At 47.9% G+C, this 13,370-nt stretch overlaps 1 protein-coding gene across 2 annotated transcripts; it reads left to right on the forward strand.

Moving 5' to 3' along the window:
- The first annotated feature begins 621 nt into the window (after nt 1-621).
- On the forward strand, nt 622-12,171 carry dpm2 (dolichyl-phosphate mannosyltransferase subunit 2, regulatory). 2 transcript variants are annotated; one of them, XM_059638293.1, is made up of 4 exons: nt 622-660; nt 4,331-4,420; nt 7,589-7,691; nt 11,164-12,171. In XM_059638293.1, the coding sequence occupies exons 1-4, from the start codon at nt 658-660 to the stop codon at nt 11,220-11,222; spliced, it is 255 nt and encodes an 84-aa protein (XP_059494276.1). In that variant the 5' UTR covers nt 622-657; the 3' UTR covers nt 11,223-12,171. The 2 variants fall into 2 exon arrangements, with proteins under 2 accessions (XP_059494276.1, XP_059494277.1); XM_059638294.1 differs by lacking the exon at nt 622-660 and adding an exon at nt 1,546-1,634.
- Nucleotides 12,172-13,370: the final 1,199 nt, after the last annotated feature.

A 13,370-nucleotide genomic window follows, 5' to 3' on the forward strand; every position in this document is an offset into this window, starting at 1 on the left:
GTTGGATGGGGCTGGGATTGGGGTTTGGGATAGCGGTGGAGCCAAGGGATTGGGATGGGGCGAGAAGATTGATTTTGCAATGACAAGAGGCTACCTCATGAGCTTGATGGAACGTACAGTTTTAACTTGATCATCAGACTGCAGGGACCTCTCCAGAAAGAGTTCAACAGATAGTATGGGACATAAACGAAAAGGGCGTGGGAATGAGAATTGATAATAATGCAGTGGCGGGAACAGTAGGGTTAGGATGGGGGGTTGGGTTTGGGATGGGGTGCAGGGATGGAGGATGAGGTTTTGGAGTGAGGGGAAGGGAATGAGGGGATTGGGACTGAGCACTGTGTTGGGGACAGGAGATGTGCAGGCTGGTGGTGGTGGAGAGTGGCATGGGGAAAGGGAATCAGTGACTCAGGGGAAACTACCGGCCCTCACCGACAGAGGGCGGTGCAGCAGCACCAGACGTCATTGCAGGCATGAGCGCGAGCGACACGGGGTGATGATTGATGGCGACAGGGGCCAATGGGAGAGAGGTGCCGCGGAAACGAGCAGGAATGGGGAACGGGGGGGCGGGGGAAATTAAACCTCCAAGGCGCTGATTGGTCAGGAACAAAGACGTTGCGTCTGACTCCGGAAGTGGAAGTTTGGCCGAAGCGAGTGGAGATGGTGAGTGAGAGAGGGTCAGTGCCGAGGGAGTGGACACTGTCAGAGGGTCAGTGCTGAGGGAGTGGACACTGTCGGAGGGTCAGTGCTGAGGGAGTGGACACTGTCGGAGGGTCAGTGCTGAGGGAGTGGACACTGTCACAGGGTCAGTGCTGAGGGAGTGGTCACTGTCGGAGGGTCAGTGCTGAGGGAGCGGACACTGTCACAGGGTCAGTGCTGAGGGAGTGGACACTGTCGGAGGGTCAGTGCTGAGGGAGTGGTCACTGTCGGAGGGTCAGTGCTGAGGGAGTGGACACTGTCACAGGGTCAGTGCCGAGGGAGTGGACACTGTCACAGGGTCAGTGCCGAGGGAGTGGACACTGTCAGAGGGTCAGTGCCGAGGGAGTGGACACTGTCACAGGGTCAGTGCCGAGGGAGTGGACACTGTCGGAGGGTCAGTGCTGAGGGAGCGGGCACTGTCGGAGGGTCAGTGCTGAGGGAGTGGACACTGTCACAGGGTCAGTGCCGAGGGAGTGGACACTGTCGGAGGGTCAGTGCTGAGGGAGCGGGCACTGTCGGAGGGTCAGTGCTGAGGGAGCGGGCACTGTCAGATGGTCAGTGCTGAGGGAGTGGGCACTGTCAGAGTGTCAGTGCTGAGGGAGTGGGCACTGTCGGAGGGTCAGTGCCGAGGGAGCGGGCACTGTCGGAGGGTCAGTGCTGAGGGAGCGGGCGCCGTCGGAGGGTCAGTGCTGAGGGAGTGGGCACTGTCGGAGGGTCAGTGCTGAGGGAGCGGGCACTGTCGGAGGGTCAGTGCTGAGGGAGCGGGCGCCGTCGGAGGGTCAGTGCTGAGGGAGTGGGCACTGTCGGAGGGTCAGTGCCGAGGGAGTGGGCACTGTCGGAGGGTCAGTGCCGAGGGAGCGGGCGCCGTCGGAGGGTCAGTGCTGAGGGAGCGGGCACTGTCGGAGGGTCAGTGCCGAGGGAGTGGACACTGTCACAGGGTCAGTGCCGAGGGAGCGGGCGCCGTCGGAGGGTCAGTGCCGAGGGAGTGGACACTGTCGGAGGGTCAGTGCCGAGGGAGCGGGCACTGTCGGAGGGTCAGTGCCGAGGGAGCGGGCACTGTCGGAGGGTCAGTGCTGAGGGAGCCGGCACTGTCGGAGGGTCAGTGCTGAGGGAGCGGGCACTGTCGGAGGGTCAGTGCTGAGGGAGCGGGCGCCGTCGGAGGGTCAGTGCTGAGAGAGCGGGCGCCGTCGGAGGGTCAGTGCTGAGAGAGCGGGCGCCGTCGGAGGGTCAGTGCTGAGGGACAGGGCACTGTCGGAGGGTCAGTGCTGAGGGAGCCGGCACTGTCGGAGGGTCAGTGCTGAGGGAGCGGGCACTTTCAATGGGTCAGTGCTGAGGGAGCGGGCACTGTCGGAGGGTCAGTGCTGAGGGAGCGGGCACTGTCGGAGGGTCAGTGCTGAGGGAGCGGGCACTTTCAATGGGTCAGTGCTGAGGGAGCGGGCACTGTCGGAGGGTCAGTGCTGAGGGAGCCGGCACTGTCGGAGGGTCAGTGCTGAGGGAGCGGGCACTGTCGGAGGGTCAGTGCTGAGGGAGCCGGCACTGTCGGAGGGTCAGTGCTGAGGGAGCGGGCACTTTCAATGGGTCAGTGCTGAGGGAGCGGGCACTGTCGGAGGGTCAGTGCTGAGGGAGCGGGCACTGTCGGAGGGTCAGTGCTGAGGGAGCGGGCACTTTCAATGGGTCAGTGCTGAGGGAGCGGGCACTGTCGGAGGGTCAGTGCTGAGGGAGCCGGCACTGTCGGAGGGTCAGTGCTGAGGGAGCCGGCACTGTCGGAGGGTCAGTGCTGAGGGAGCGGGCACTGTCGGAGGGTCAGTGCTGAGGGAGCGGGCACTTTCAATGGGTCAGCGCTGAGGGAGCGGGCGCCGTCGGAGGGTCAGCGCTGAGAGAGCGGGCGCCGTCGGAGGGTCAGCGCTGAGGGAGCGGGCGCCGTCGGAGGGTCAGCGCTGAGGGAGCGGGCGCCGTCGGAGGGTCAGCGCTGAGGGAGCGGGCGCCGTCGGAGGGTCAGCGCTGAGGGAGCGGGCGCCGTCGGAGGGTCAGCGCTGAGGGAGCGGGCGCCGTCGGAGGGTCAGCGCTGAGGGAGCGGGCGCCGTCTGAGGGTCAGCGCTGAGGGAGCGGGCGCCGTCTGAGGGTCAGCGCTGAGGGAGCGGGCGCCGTCTGAGGGTCAGCGCTGAGGGAGCGGGCGCCGTCTGAGGGTCAGCGCTGAGGGAGCGGGCGCCGTCTGAGGGTCAGCGCTGAGGGAGCGGGCGCCGTCTGAGGGTCAGCGCTGAGGGAGCGGGCGCCGTCGGAGGGTCAGCGCTGAGGGAGCGGGCGCCGTCGGAGGGTCAGCGCTGAGGGAGCGGGCGCCGTCGGAGGGTCAGCGCTGAGGGAGCGGGCGCCGTCGGAGGGTCAGCGCTGAGGGAGCGCCTCACGGTGGGAGGGTCAGTGTGGAGGTGGGTGCCGTGCTGTCCGAATTCCTGCTAATTGGACAGTTCCCTTGTGCTTTTGACTTGTCTCAGTCCGAATACTTGACATTTTCTGTTTGGATTTACTTACGTTTCCCTTTTGCCGCAACTGCTCCCGGTTTCCCTGTCTGCCCAAAACCTTTCATCTAACTCTGCGCCTTGTTATCTCCTTCCTTTTGTGTTTGATTTCCCCCTCTCAACAAACAGCAAAGCATTGTATTAGCTTTCCCAGTTGTTTGTTCTACTCAGCATTTCACCATTCTTCTGCACAATATTCCTGTGAACTAGATTGACTTTAGGGTGAGAAGGAAAGCAGGCTGTTTAAGATTGAGATGATCAAGAATTTCTTACCTGAGGAGGTGACTCTTTATGATTCTGTGCCTCAGAGGGCTGTGGGAGCTTCGTCGTACCCTAAGTACAGAGATCAATAAATTTATAGTTAGTTACGATAGTAAGGGATATGGGGATAGCTTAGCAAAGTGATGTTGTTGTCGATGATCAGCCATGATCTGGAATGCTCGGGCTACTTCAGGGGCTGAATAACCTACTTCTGCTCCTCTGTTTCCTTTTTCATAGTTTCTCACAAGTGAATAACATCTCACGGTCTTGACACTCTCTGCGTGAAGGAGCAATGACACGTTTCCAAGCCTGGATGGCGTGTCTTTCGGAGGGGAATTTGCAGGTGGTGGTGTCTCTGTGTGCCTGCTGCCCCCCTCTTTCTAGAGGTAGATATTGTGTGTTAGGAAGGTGCTGTTGAAGGAGACTTGGTGAGTTGCCCGAATGCATCTTGTTGATGGTACCATTCCCTTGTGCATTGGCGGAAGTGAAAGTTGAAGGTGCTAGTTTGTATGTCACTGAAGTGGTCTGTTTTGTCTCAGGGTGGTGTTGACGTTTTTGGATGTAGCTGGAGCTGCACACTTCCAACTAAGTGGACAGTTCCCTCATGCTTTTGACTTGTCTAATGAATAGTGCAGCAGGCTTTGTGGAGCTACTCAGCACAGGTCCAGGTAGGTTTCTGATCAGTGGTGAACCCAGGATGTTGACTATGAGGAATTCAACTGTGAGCGTCAAGGGGAGATAGTTAGATTCTTGCCTTTTAGAATGCTTGGCAGTTATTTGGTATGAACTTTACTGGCCGTTTATGAAAGGGCATGCTTTTCAATGTTTCTCCTTTAACCCCTCCTCTTTTCCTCTCTCAGGCAACAGGAGCAGACCAAGTGGTTGGAATGGGTCTGGTGGGGTTCAGCTTAGTGGTTTTCACATACTACACAATCTGGGTCATTGTTCTGGTGAGTGCTGATTTTAAAAGTATTTGACATCGATAGATTTAGATAGTTTAAATAATTCCATGAATCAGAAAGATAGTGAGAGTTTGGATTAATTTCCAGAATTGTTTAAGTTTCCTTTTTTTGTGACCCCTCAATTTACTGATTGTGATTAATCCTGGACTTTGACCCCACTTACTCACCTGCTGCCCATGTCCTTCAATTCACTGTGTCCAAAAGTCTATCAATCTCTGAATGGAAGTATTTAGTTTCAACGTAATCTAATATTAAACAGTTTCCGTTAAAGTAATGTCTAAATATTAGGCTATTGGCAAGGCAGTCGGTTCCAGAAGTTGCAGATTTCTATCAATAGGAAAGCTGGCAGTTTGATGAGTGTGTGAGCTAAGTTATGATCCAAAAGATATGCCTGAAAAAATTATGAAGCAAATTATGATATTAACTTCCATCATATAGAGACCTCCAAATAAGATGTTTTATAACACAGTGGGTAGTGTTTTTATTTCTAGGCCAGTAAGTACATGTTCAAGGCACACCTCAGGGCAAAGCCCATCAGATTGATTGTTGATCTGTAAATCCTACTGATGCACCTATCACTGATGATAAGAGCAGGATTCATAGAGTTATGCAGCATGGAAACAGGCCTTTTGGCCCAACTCGTCCATGCCAACCTGATATCCTAAACTGGGGCGGTGCGGTGGCTCAGTGGTTAGCACTGCTACCTCATAGCGTCAGTGACCCAGGATCAATTCCACCATCAGGCAATAGTCTGTGGAGAGTTCACACATTCTTCCTACACTACAAAGGTGTGCAGGTTGAGTGGAATGGCCACGCTAAATTTCTCATAGTGTCAGGGATGTGTAGATTAGGTCAACTTGCCATTGGAAATGCAGGGTTACAAGGATAGGATAGGGACATGGTCTAGGTGGGAAGCTGTTCAGAGGGTTGGTGTGCACTCGATGGGCTGAATGGCTTGGTTCCACATAGGGATTCTATGATCTAGTCTCATTTGCCAACATTTGGCCCATATCCCTCTAAACCCTTCCAATCCATGTACCCATCCAGATGTCTTAGATGTTATAATTGTACCAGCTTCCATCACCACCTCTGGCAGCTCATCCCATACACGCACCACCCTCTGCACAAAAAGCTTGCCCACCCCCCACCCCCCACCCCCCACCCTGATACCTTTTAAATATTTTCCCACTCACCTTAAGTCTATGTCCTTTAGCAATGGACTCCCCTAGCCAAGGAAAAAGAAGTTGGCTATTCACCCCATCCATGCCCCTCATGATTTTATAAACCTCAGCCTGTGACACTACTCCATGAGAAACTAAGCTCCTGCTTACTTAGCCTCTCCCTGTAGCTCAACTCCTCCAATCCTGGGAATATCCTTGTAAATCTTTACTGAATGCTTTCAAGTTTAACAACATCTTTCCTGTAGCAGGGCGACCGGAATTAAATGCAGTATTCCAATAGCAGCCTAACCAATGTCCTGTACACCTGAACATGACTTCCCAACTCCTGTACCATTTGCACTGACCATTGAAGGCAAACATGCCAAACGCATTCTTCACCCTGTCTACCTGCGACTCCACTTTCAAGGAACTATCCACCTGTGCCCATAGGTCTCTTTGTTTGGCAGCCCTCCCCAGGGCCCTATCATAAGTCCTGTCCTGATTTTCCTTCCCAAAATGCAGCTTCTTGCATTTGTCTAAATTAAACTCCATCTCCCATTCATTGATCCATTGGCCAATCTGACGAAGGCCCCATCGTATTCTGAGATAATCTTGTTTGCTGTCCACAATAGCACCAATTTTGGTGCCATTTGCAAATGTACTAACCATGCATCCTATAATTACATCCAGATCACTTATGTAATTGGAAAGGAGTAGTGGATCCAGCACCGATCCTTGCGTTCGCCTTTGGTCACAGGCCTCCAGTCTAAAAACCAACCCTCTACTCTCACCTTCTGTTTCCTACCTTCAAGCCAATTTTGTATCCCATTAGCTAGCTCACCCTGCATTTGTTGTGACCTAACCTTGCTAACCAGTCTACCATTCGGAACTTTGTTGAACATCTTACTGAAGCCTGTGTGGGAACTTCTACGGCTCTTGCCTTCATCAGTCTTTTGTCTCTTCAAAAGGCTCAATCAAGTTAGTAAGACATGATTTCCCAAGCATAAAGCAATGGTGTCTATTCCTAATCAGACCTTGCCTTTCCAAATGCAAGTAAATCCTGTCCCTCAGAATCCCTTCTGACAACTTAACCACCGCTGACGTCAGGCTCAGCGGTCTATAGTTCCCTGGCTTTTCCTTAGCACCTTTCTTAAGTAGTGGCACCGCGTTAGCCAACCTCCAGTCTTCCAGCACCTCACTTGTGGCTATCATTGATAAAACATTCTCAGCAAGGGGCCCAGCGATCTCTTCCCGAGCTTCCCACAAAGTTCTGGGATACACCTGATCAGGTCCTGCCATTTAGCCACTCTTATGCATTTTAAGACATTTAACACCACCTCTTCTGTAATATGTATACGTTTCAAAATAATACTGTATTTCCCCAAGGTCTGTAGCTTCCATATCCTTCTCCACAGTAAATACTGATGAGAATTACTCATTTAGAATGTTACCCATCTCCTGTGGTTCCACACGTTGACAGCTTTGGCTTCCTGGTTAGCCTAAAATGTTTAGTAGCAGTGGTGCAAAATGACTCTAAGTGCACTTTTTTGCAGCGAGCATGTGTCGTCCTCGTTCTGAGGGATTACAGCCAGCTAGTTTTCTTTGTCTGTGTGGACCTCCGTGTGCGGCAGTGACTTCTGGAATCAGAAGTTGGTGCTGCAAGCAATGTGCCGACGCTGATCTGCATGCACGGACTCTTGGAGAGGCTGCAACCGCCCAACTTGGAGCAAAAATGACTGCCACACACTGTCTCCAACAATCACTCTGCTGTGAAATTCCATTTTTATCTCCTTTTCAGCCTGTGTGGTAGCAATCTGGCTATTTATATGTACAATAATCACCGTTGAACATTCCTATTATAATTCAATCGCTCCAGTCAGAGAATATTTAAGTTACCCTGCAGCCTCCCGTTGGAGTAAGAATGCTTTTGACTCTGGATTTATCCACTTTTTTTTATTTTAAAGAAAGAATGACCAAAACAATTCTTGTGTTGCAGCCATTTGTGGACAGTAGCCATATTCTTCACAGCTATTTCCTGCCGCGTGAGTATGCTGTGATCTTGCCTGCAGTTGCTGGTCTTCTCCTGGTTTTATTAGTTGGTAAGTGAGTGCCTGACTTCACTCTTTGTTTCAACAAAAGACTGTGTTTCTGCGCTGACCTCTTTAGTTTCCTCCTCTGCTACAGGTTTACTGCTGTAGCCTTATTTGCTGGTAGTATCCCTACCTCTGAACCAGAAGATCTGAGTTCAAGTCCTACTCCTCCAGAGCATAATCAAATACGGCTTACTTGCAGAATGTTTAAATACATAATACAAAGTACTTTGACAATTTTAAATGCTATGCGATTGCTATCCCTCATAATAATCTCTAATATTTCCTCCAATGACAGATGTCAAGCTTAATGGCCTATTGTTGTTCTGTTGTTGTCTTTCTCCTTTTGAACAAGGATGATACATTGACAATTTTCCAAACCTCTGGAATTTCTTATTAGCCTAAGAGTTCCTGGAATGTTACTACCGGTTCATCCATTATCTCTGCATCTAATTCCTTTAATATCCTAGGATGCAACCTTTTGCATTCAGCTGATTTACTAGCCTTTAACCCACTAATTTCCCTGTATGTTTTCTCTATGCCGCTCTGCCCCTTTTGATCATTGATTACTTTGTATTTTTGGAAGGCAGTTGCCATCCTTACCACCAAGACTGATGCAGATAATTTATTCCATTGCTTTGTCGTTTCCTGATTCATCATTGTTATTTCGTCAGCCTCATTCTCTAAGGGACCTATCTTCATTTTGGCCCCCTCTCCATTTTTATACGTGTAAAGAAGCTCCTGATGTCCATTTTAATACTGCTGACTTGTTTACCCTCCATGTATTTTCTCTCTTTTTATTTTGGTTATATTTTGTTTGGCTCTTAAAACTTCGCTAGCCCTCTGGTTTACCAGTACTATTTGCTGCATTGACTTCTTAAATGAGAAGTCACGCCTGACAATTTTATTTGAATTCTTCAAGGAGCTAACAAGCGGAATAAATATTGAGGAACCGGTCGAGCTAAGATATTGAGATTTTAAGAAACCTTTTGATAAGTGGTTGCACATAAGGCAACTTAATGAGTGCCCATGAGTAAAGGTTTGGTTAACTAGTAAAAGACAGAGCATTGGGATAAAGGGGGCATTTTCAGGTGGCAACCTGTAACTAGTGAAGTGAAAAAGCGTTCACTGCTGGGATCACGATTATTTACAATATCTGTTAATTACTTTGAGGGAAGTATATGCACTATAGAGGAGCTTTCAGGTGACAGAAAGGTAGATGTGAAGGTAAGTAGTGAGGATGACACACAGAGTCTGAAGATGGATATGGATGTAATTGAGTGGGCAAAAACGTGGCAGGTAGAATGTCATGTGGGAAAGTGTGAGGTACTGCACTTTGGAAGGAAGCGTACAAAGGTTGAATATTATATGAATAAGAGCAATGGCTGAAGGCTTTGAATCCCTCTGTTTTAATCACAAAGAGCTAACATCTGGGTTCAGTGGGTAATAGGGAAGGCAAATGAACTGTTGACTTTTATTTCGCAGGGAATTGAGTAAAAAATTAGGGAATTATGCTAGGCACTAGTTAGACCACAGGTGGAGTATGGTGAACAGTTTTGATCCCCTTATTTAAGAAAAAATACACTGGCACTTGAGGCATTCCACAGAAAGATCACTAGGCTGATCTCAGGCATGGAGGGATTTAGTTATGAGGAGAAGCTGAGCAGGTTGGACTTGTACCCATTGGAATTTTAGACTGAGGGGTGACCTTACTAAAACACACAAAATTATTAAGGTCTTGACAGGGTAGATGCTGAGAGGTTGTTTTCCCTTAGAAAGAGTCTAGGAGCAGAGGGTGGAATCTCAGAATAGAGGGGATGGTGTCACTCTTTTTAAGATAGATACGGAGGAAGTCTTCTGTAAGTGAGTAGTGAGTCTGTGGAATTCTTCAGTATAGCAGTTAGGTCATGAAGCCTATTCAAGCCTAAGAGACTAATTTTTATTCAGTAAGTGAGTCAAGGGTGTTGGGACAAAGGCAGGAAAGTGGATTTCAGAGTTATCAGATCAGTCATATCCCATAAAATGGCAAAGCAGACTAGATGGGCCAAGTGGCCTACTTCTACTCCTGCTCTAGTGTCTTGTGATGCTCTGGGACTCTACTTTCTGTTTTCAGATTCAGTTTTTTATTTAAAAACTTGTGATCATTCCTAAAATTGCTGCCAAAAGAAACTGATTATGTGCTGAATGTAAAAGATCTCATTGCACTAATCAAAAATAAGCAGGGAAGTTGACTCTTGTCTCCTAGTCAATATTTATACCGTAACAAATATTGCAAGAACCAGATGACCTGCTTGTGTATCATGTTGCAGTTTGTGTCTAAATGCTGTATTTCCTGCCTTAACTACAATGACTATGCTTGAAAAATATTTCATTGAGACTGACATGCTATGGGACATCCTGAGGGTGTGAAAGACACAGGATAAATTAAAGTTCTTTCAATGTCTGTTCATAGCCAGTGAAAGTAATGCCTGAGTCACGTGCAGTAAGAGAAGGTGATACTTCTAACCAGCAGGAAACTGAAAGATGTCAAAGGACATAAAATACAGCCTCTAGCCGCGAAGAAAATGAGAGATTAGAATTTTTCAGAAACAGGCTTGATTTTGTTTTTAACTGTAGAAAAGAAAAGCCTGAGAGTATGATATAAAGCTCTTTAAAATTGTGAAGGTTTGATGGGGTGAGTGTGGAGATATGGGGTGGCACGATGCTCAGTGGTTAGCACCAGAAACCCAGGTTTGATTCCAGCTTCAGGCGACTGTCTGTGTGGAGTCTGCGTGGGTTTCCCCCCTCAATCTAATGATGTGCAGGTTAGCTGGATTGCCCATGCTAGATTACCTGTAGTGACTAGGGATATGCCGGCTAAGTGGATCGGGCATGGGATGCATAGAGATATAGGGATTGGGTGGGACGCTCTTCAGACGGTGGTTGTGGACTCAATGGGCTGGATGGCCTGCTTCCATACTGTAGGGATTCAAGCATTTGATTATTTCTATTTGTGAAGGAGACTAGACTAGCACCCATAATTGAAAAGTTATTCTATCCTTTTAGGGAAGGAAACTGCCATCCCTACCTGGTCTGGCCTACATGTGACTCCAGACCCACAGCAATGTGGTTGACTCTTAACTGCCCTCTGGGCAATCAGGGATGGGGCAATAAATGCTGCCCTGGCCAGCGATGCCCTCATCTAGTGAATGAAGTTTTTAAAAAAAAATGGTCACTGATATTTCCAGTAAGGAATCCAGGGCAAAGTTTACCCAGTGAGAGAAAAGAATGTGGAATCACTAGGAGCAGTTACAATAGATGTATTTAATGGGAAGCTGGATAAACAGTGGGAGGGGGATGGAGAGGAAGGAGGAGAAGGCCGTGTTGTTGATGGGTGAGGGTGGGAGGAATCCTGGGCTGAACGTGCCTGTTTCTGTGATGTAAATTCTGCACAATAAAAGTGGATTTGTGCTGACCCTGTGTTGTTCTCCTCTTCTCCCAGGAACATTTATTGCTGTCATTATGTGGAAAAGCAGGAAACCTACAAAGAAAACAGATTAGACAGGATTCAGAGGGAAACAACAGATCATCCCAATGTCGGCTTGTCCAGATCAGAAAATGGATTAAGCAGAGGATTTCCATACAGATAACGGATTAACAAACTTTCCTGCTTTGAGATGCCACCTTCCTGTTGTTTATTGACTGTCTCTTGTGTTCGATCAGTGCTTTATTCCAGTTAGTGGCAGGATTCAGCTGATTCCCGATTTGGACACAGTACCCTCTTGTGTCAGTCTGCCTGTAATTCCAGTGTTCAATTTGAGTATCATGCCTAGTTGGACAGAAACGCATGTATCCACAAAAAAAAATCAGTTTTATTTGTGTAATAATTGGATAAAATTAGGATTTGTGAATTATGCTTACTTACAGGAGAAGCTGAATTGTTTAATTTTTGTACTCTGGAGATGCTGCCAGAAATAGCTCCTCTTACCAAGCAGAGTTGAGCCGCCTGAAATATTGTGGAGCTTGAGAAAGCACTGCGGAAAGAGCTAAGCGCAAAAAACTACATTCACCAATTCCAACGACTATTTTTCAAATTTTATAATGTGTTATCTTTTAAAACAGACTGCGAAACTAAGTTGCTGAAACTTCACTAAGGTTTAGTCTGCAGTACAACAGAAACACAGCAACTTCTCCTGTCTTTAGGAATGCATTTGTGAGAATGCTGTGGCAGTTATCACGCATTATAGGTGCTGAATGAAAGGCATATACCGGTATAGTCATTCGGTGACAGCTGCATTAAATGGCAAGTTACAAATTGCACTCTAAACTTCAGAGTGATAGAGAGTATCTTCAATTGCTCTTGTACAAAGCTGCGTGCTGGCTGACAAAGTTTGATAATTGTTTTGTGTGATATTAGGAGGGTCCTTTTTCACAGCATTGTAAATACCCTGGTTATAAAGAATCTGAGAGGAGTCAAAGAGGATCGCTTGAGTTTTATGTTTAAATCCGGCATCTTGTTTCCCTGGATTTTTATTTAATACAACAATGAGGCATTTTTTGGGGGGGGATAAAAAAGACACACTCAGGAAGTGAGTACAGTTTGCAAAGCCAGCATTAATCACTAGTCACCGACTGGCCTTGAGGAAGTGCAGCAAAGATGTGCAGGAGGCACTCACTGTGCTGTTAGACAGTTTGAGCATTAACCCAGCAGGGGCAATAGATCTTCATTTCAGGATGGTGTGTTCCTTGGAGTGCTCGCAGGTGCTGGAGCTCCGACGTTCGTGCTGCCCCCCTCCTTCCAGGAGGCCATGGCTACAGTTTTGAAAGGTGTTGTCACAGCAGACTTGGCAAGTTGAATGTGGTTTATCCAGGCACGCTGCACCAGTGGTAGAGAGAGTAAGTATTTAAGGTGGAAGATGGGCTCCAAATTAAAGAAGCAGCTTTGTCCTGAATTGTGAGAGTATCTGCTGTGTTCCACAAAACATCCATGCATTACTGCAAAATGGAAATTGCTTTGTGTGTGGGAGTGTATCTGGATCCTCTGTATCATGTAGCAAGGTTTTACAATCAACTTCAATTTTGGGAGAGCCATGTTGGGAATAGACTTGTGTGTATTTTTTTTATTGTGGAACACATTTTGTTTCATAAATTGACCTGATACTCTCAACCACAAAGGGTCACTACTGTAGATGTTGGAATGTAAGTTGAGTATGAGAAACCACGGAAAAAAGCCCTCCAAAACGTGGGGACGGGCTTTTAAAGGTAAATTGCCAGTATGTTTAATTGCTGTTTTGGAATACCGTCAGCTGAAGTAAAGACTGGGTTCGTTGTAAACTCCCCCCTGTCTTTGCAATCTTGCTCATAACAACAGTTGCTTAATCCCATGCACCTATTTTAAAGTAGTGGTAAGTAAAATTATGCATTTTGCAGGGTGAAAAGCTGTGGCTGACTAATGCAGGGTATAGCAAGTCATGGATGAAAATTAGGTAAGGGGGTCAACTTCACAGTGTACATGATCCTTGCGGCTGGAAAAATGGGTTGACATGTATGTTGTCTCCCACGATTTAAAGTATAAAGATTTATGTTTAGCAGCTTATGGGCAGAGTCCTGCTGTTCCAAAAAATATACCGCAGGATATCACATGAAATGGCTTGTAGAGAGATTTATGTTTAAAAAGCCTATTAGCAACGGCAATAAAGTCAAACTGAG

This window comes from Stegostoma tigrinum, chromosome 29 (genome assembly GCF_030684315.1).
Source record: "Stegostoma tigrinum isolate sSteTig4 chromosome 29, sSteTig4.hap1, whole genome shotgun sequence".
Taxonomy (NCBI): domain Eukaryota; kingdom Metazoa; phylum Chordata; class Chondrichthyes; order Orectolobiformes; family Stegostomatidae; genus Stegostoma; species Stegostoma tigrinum.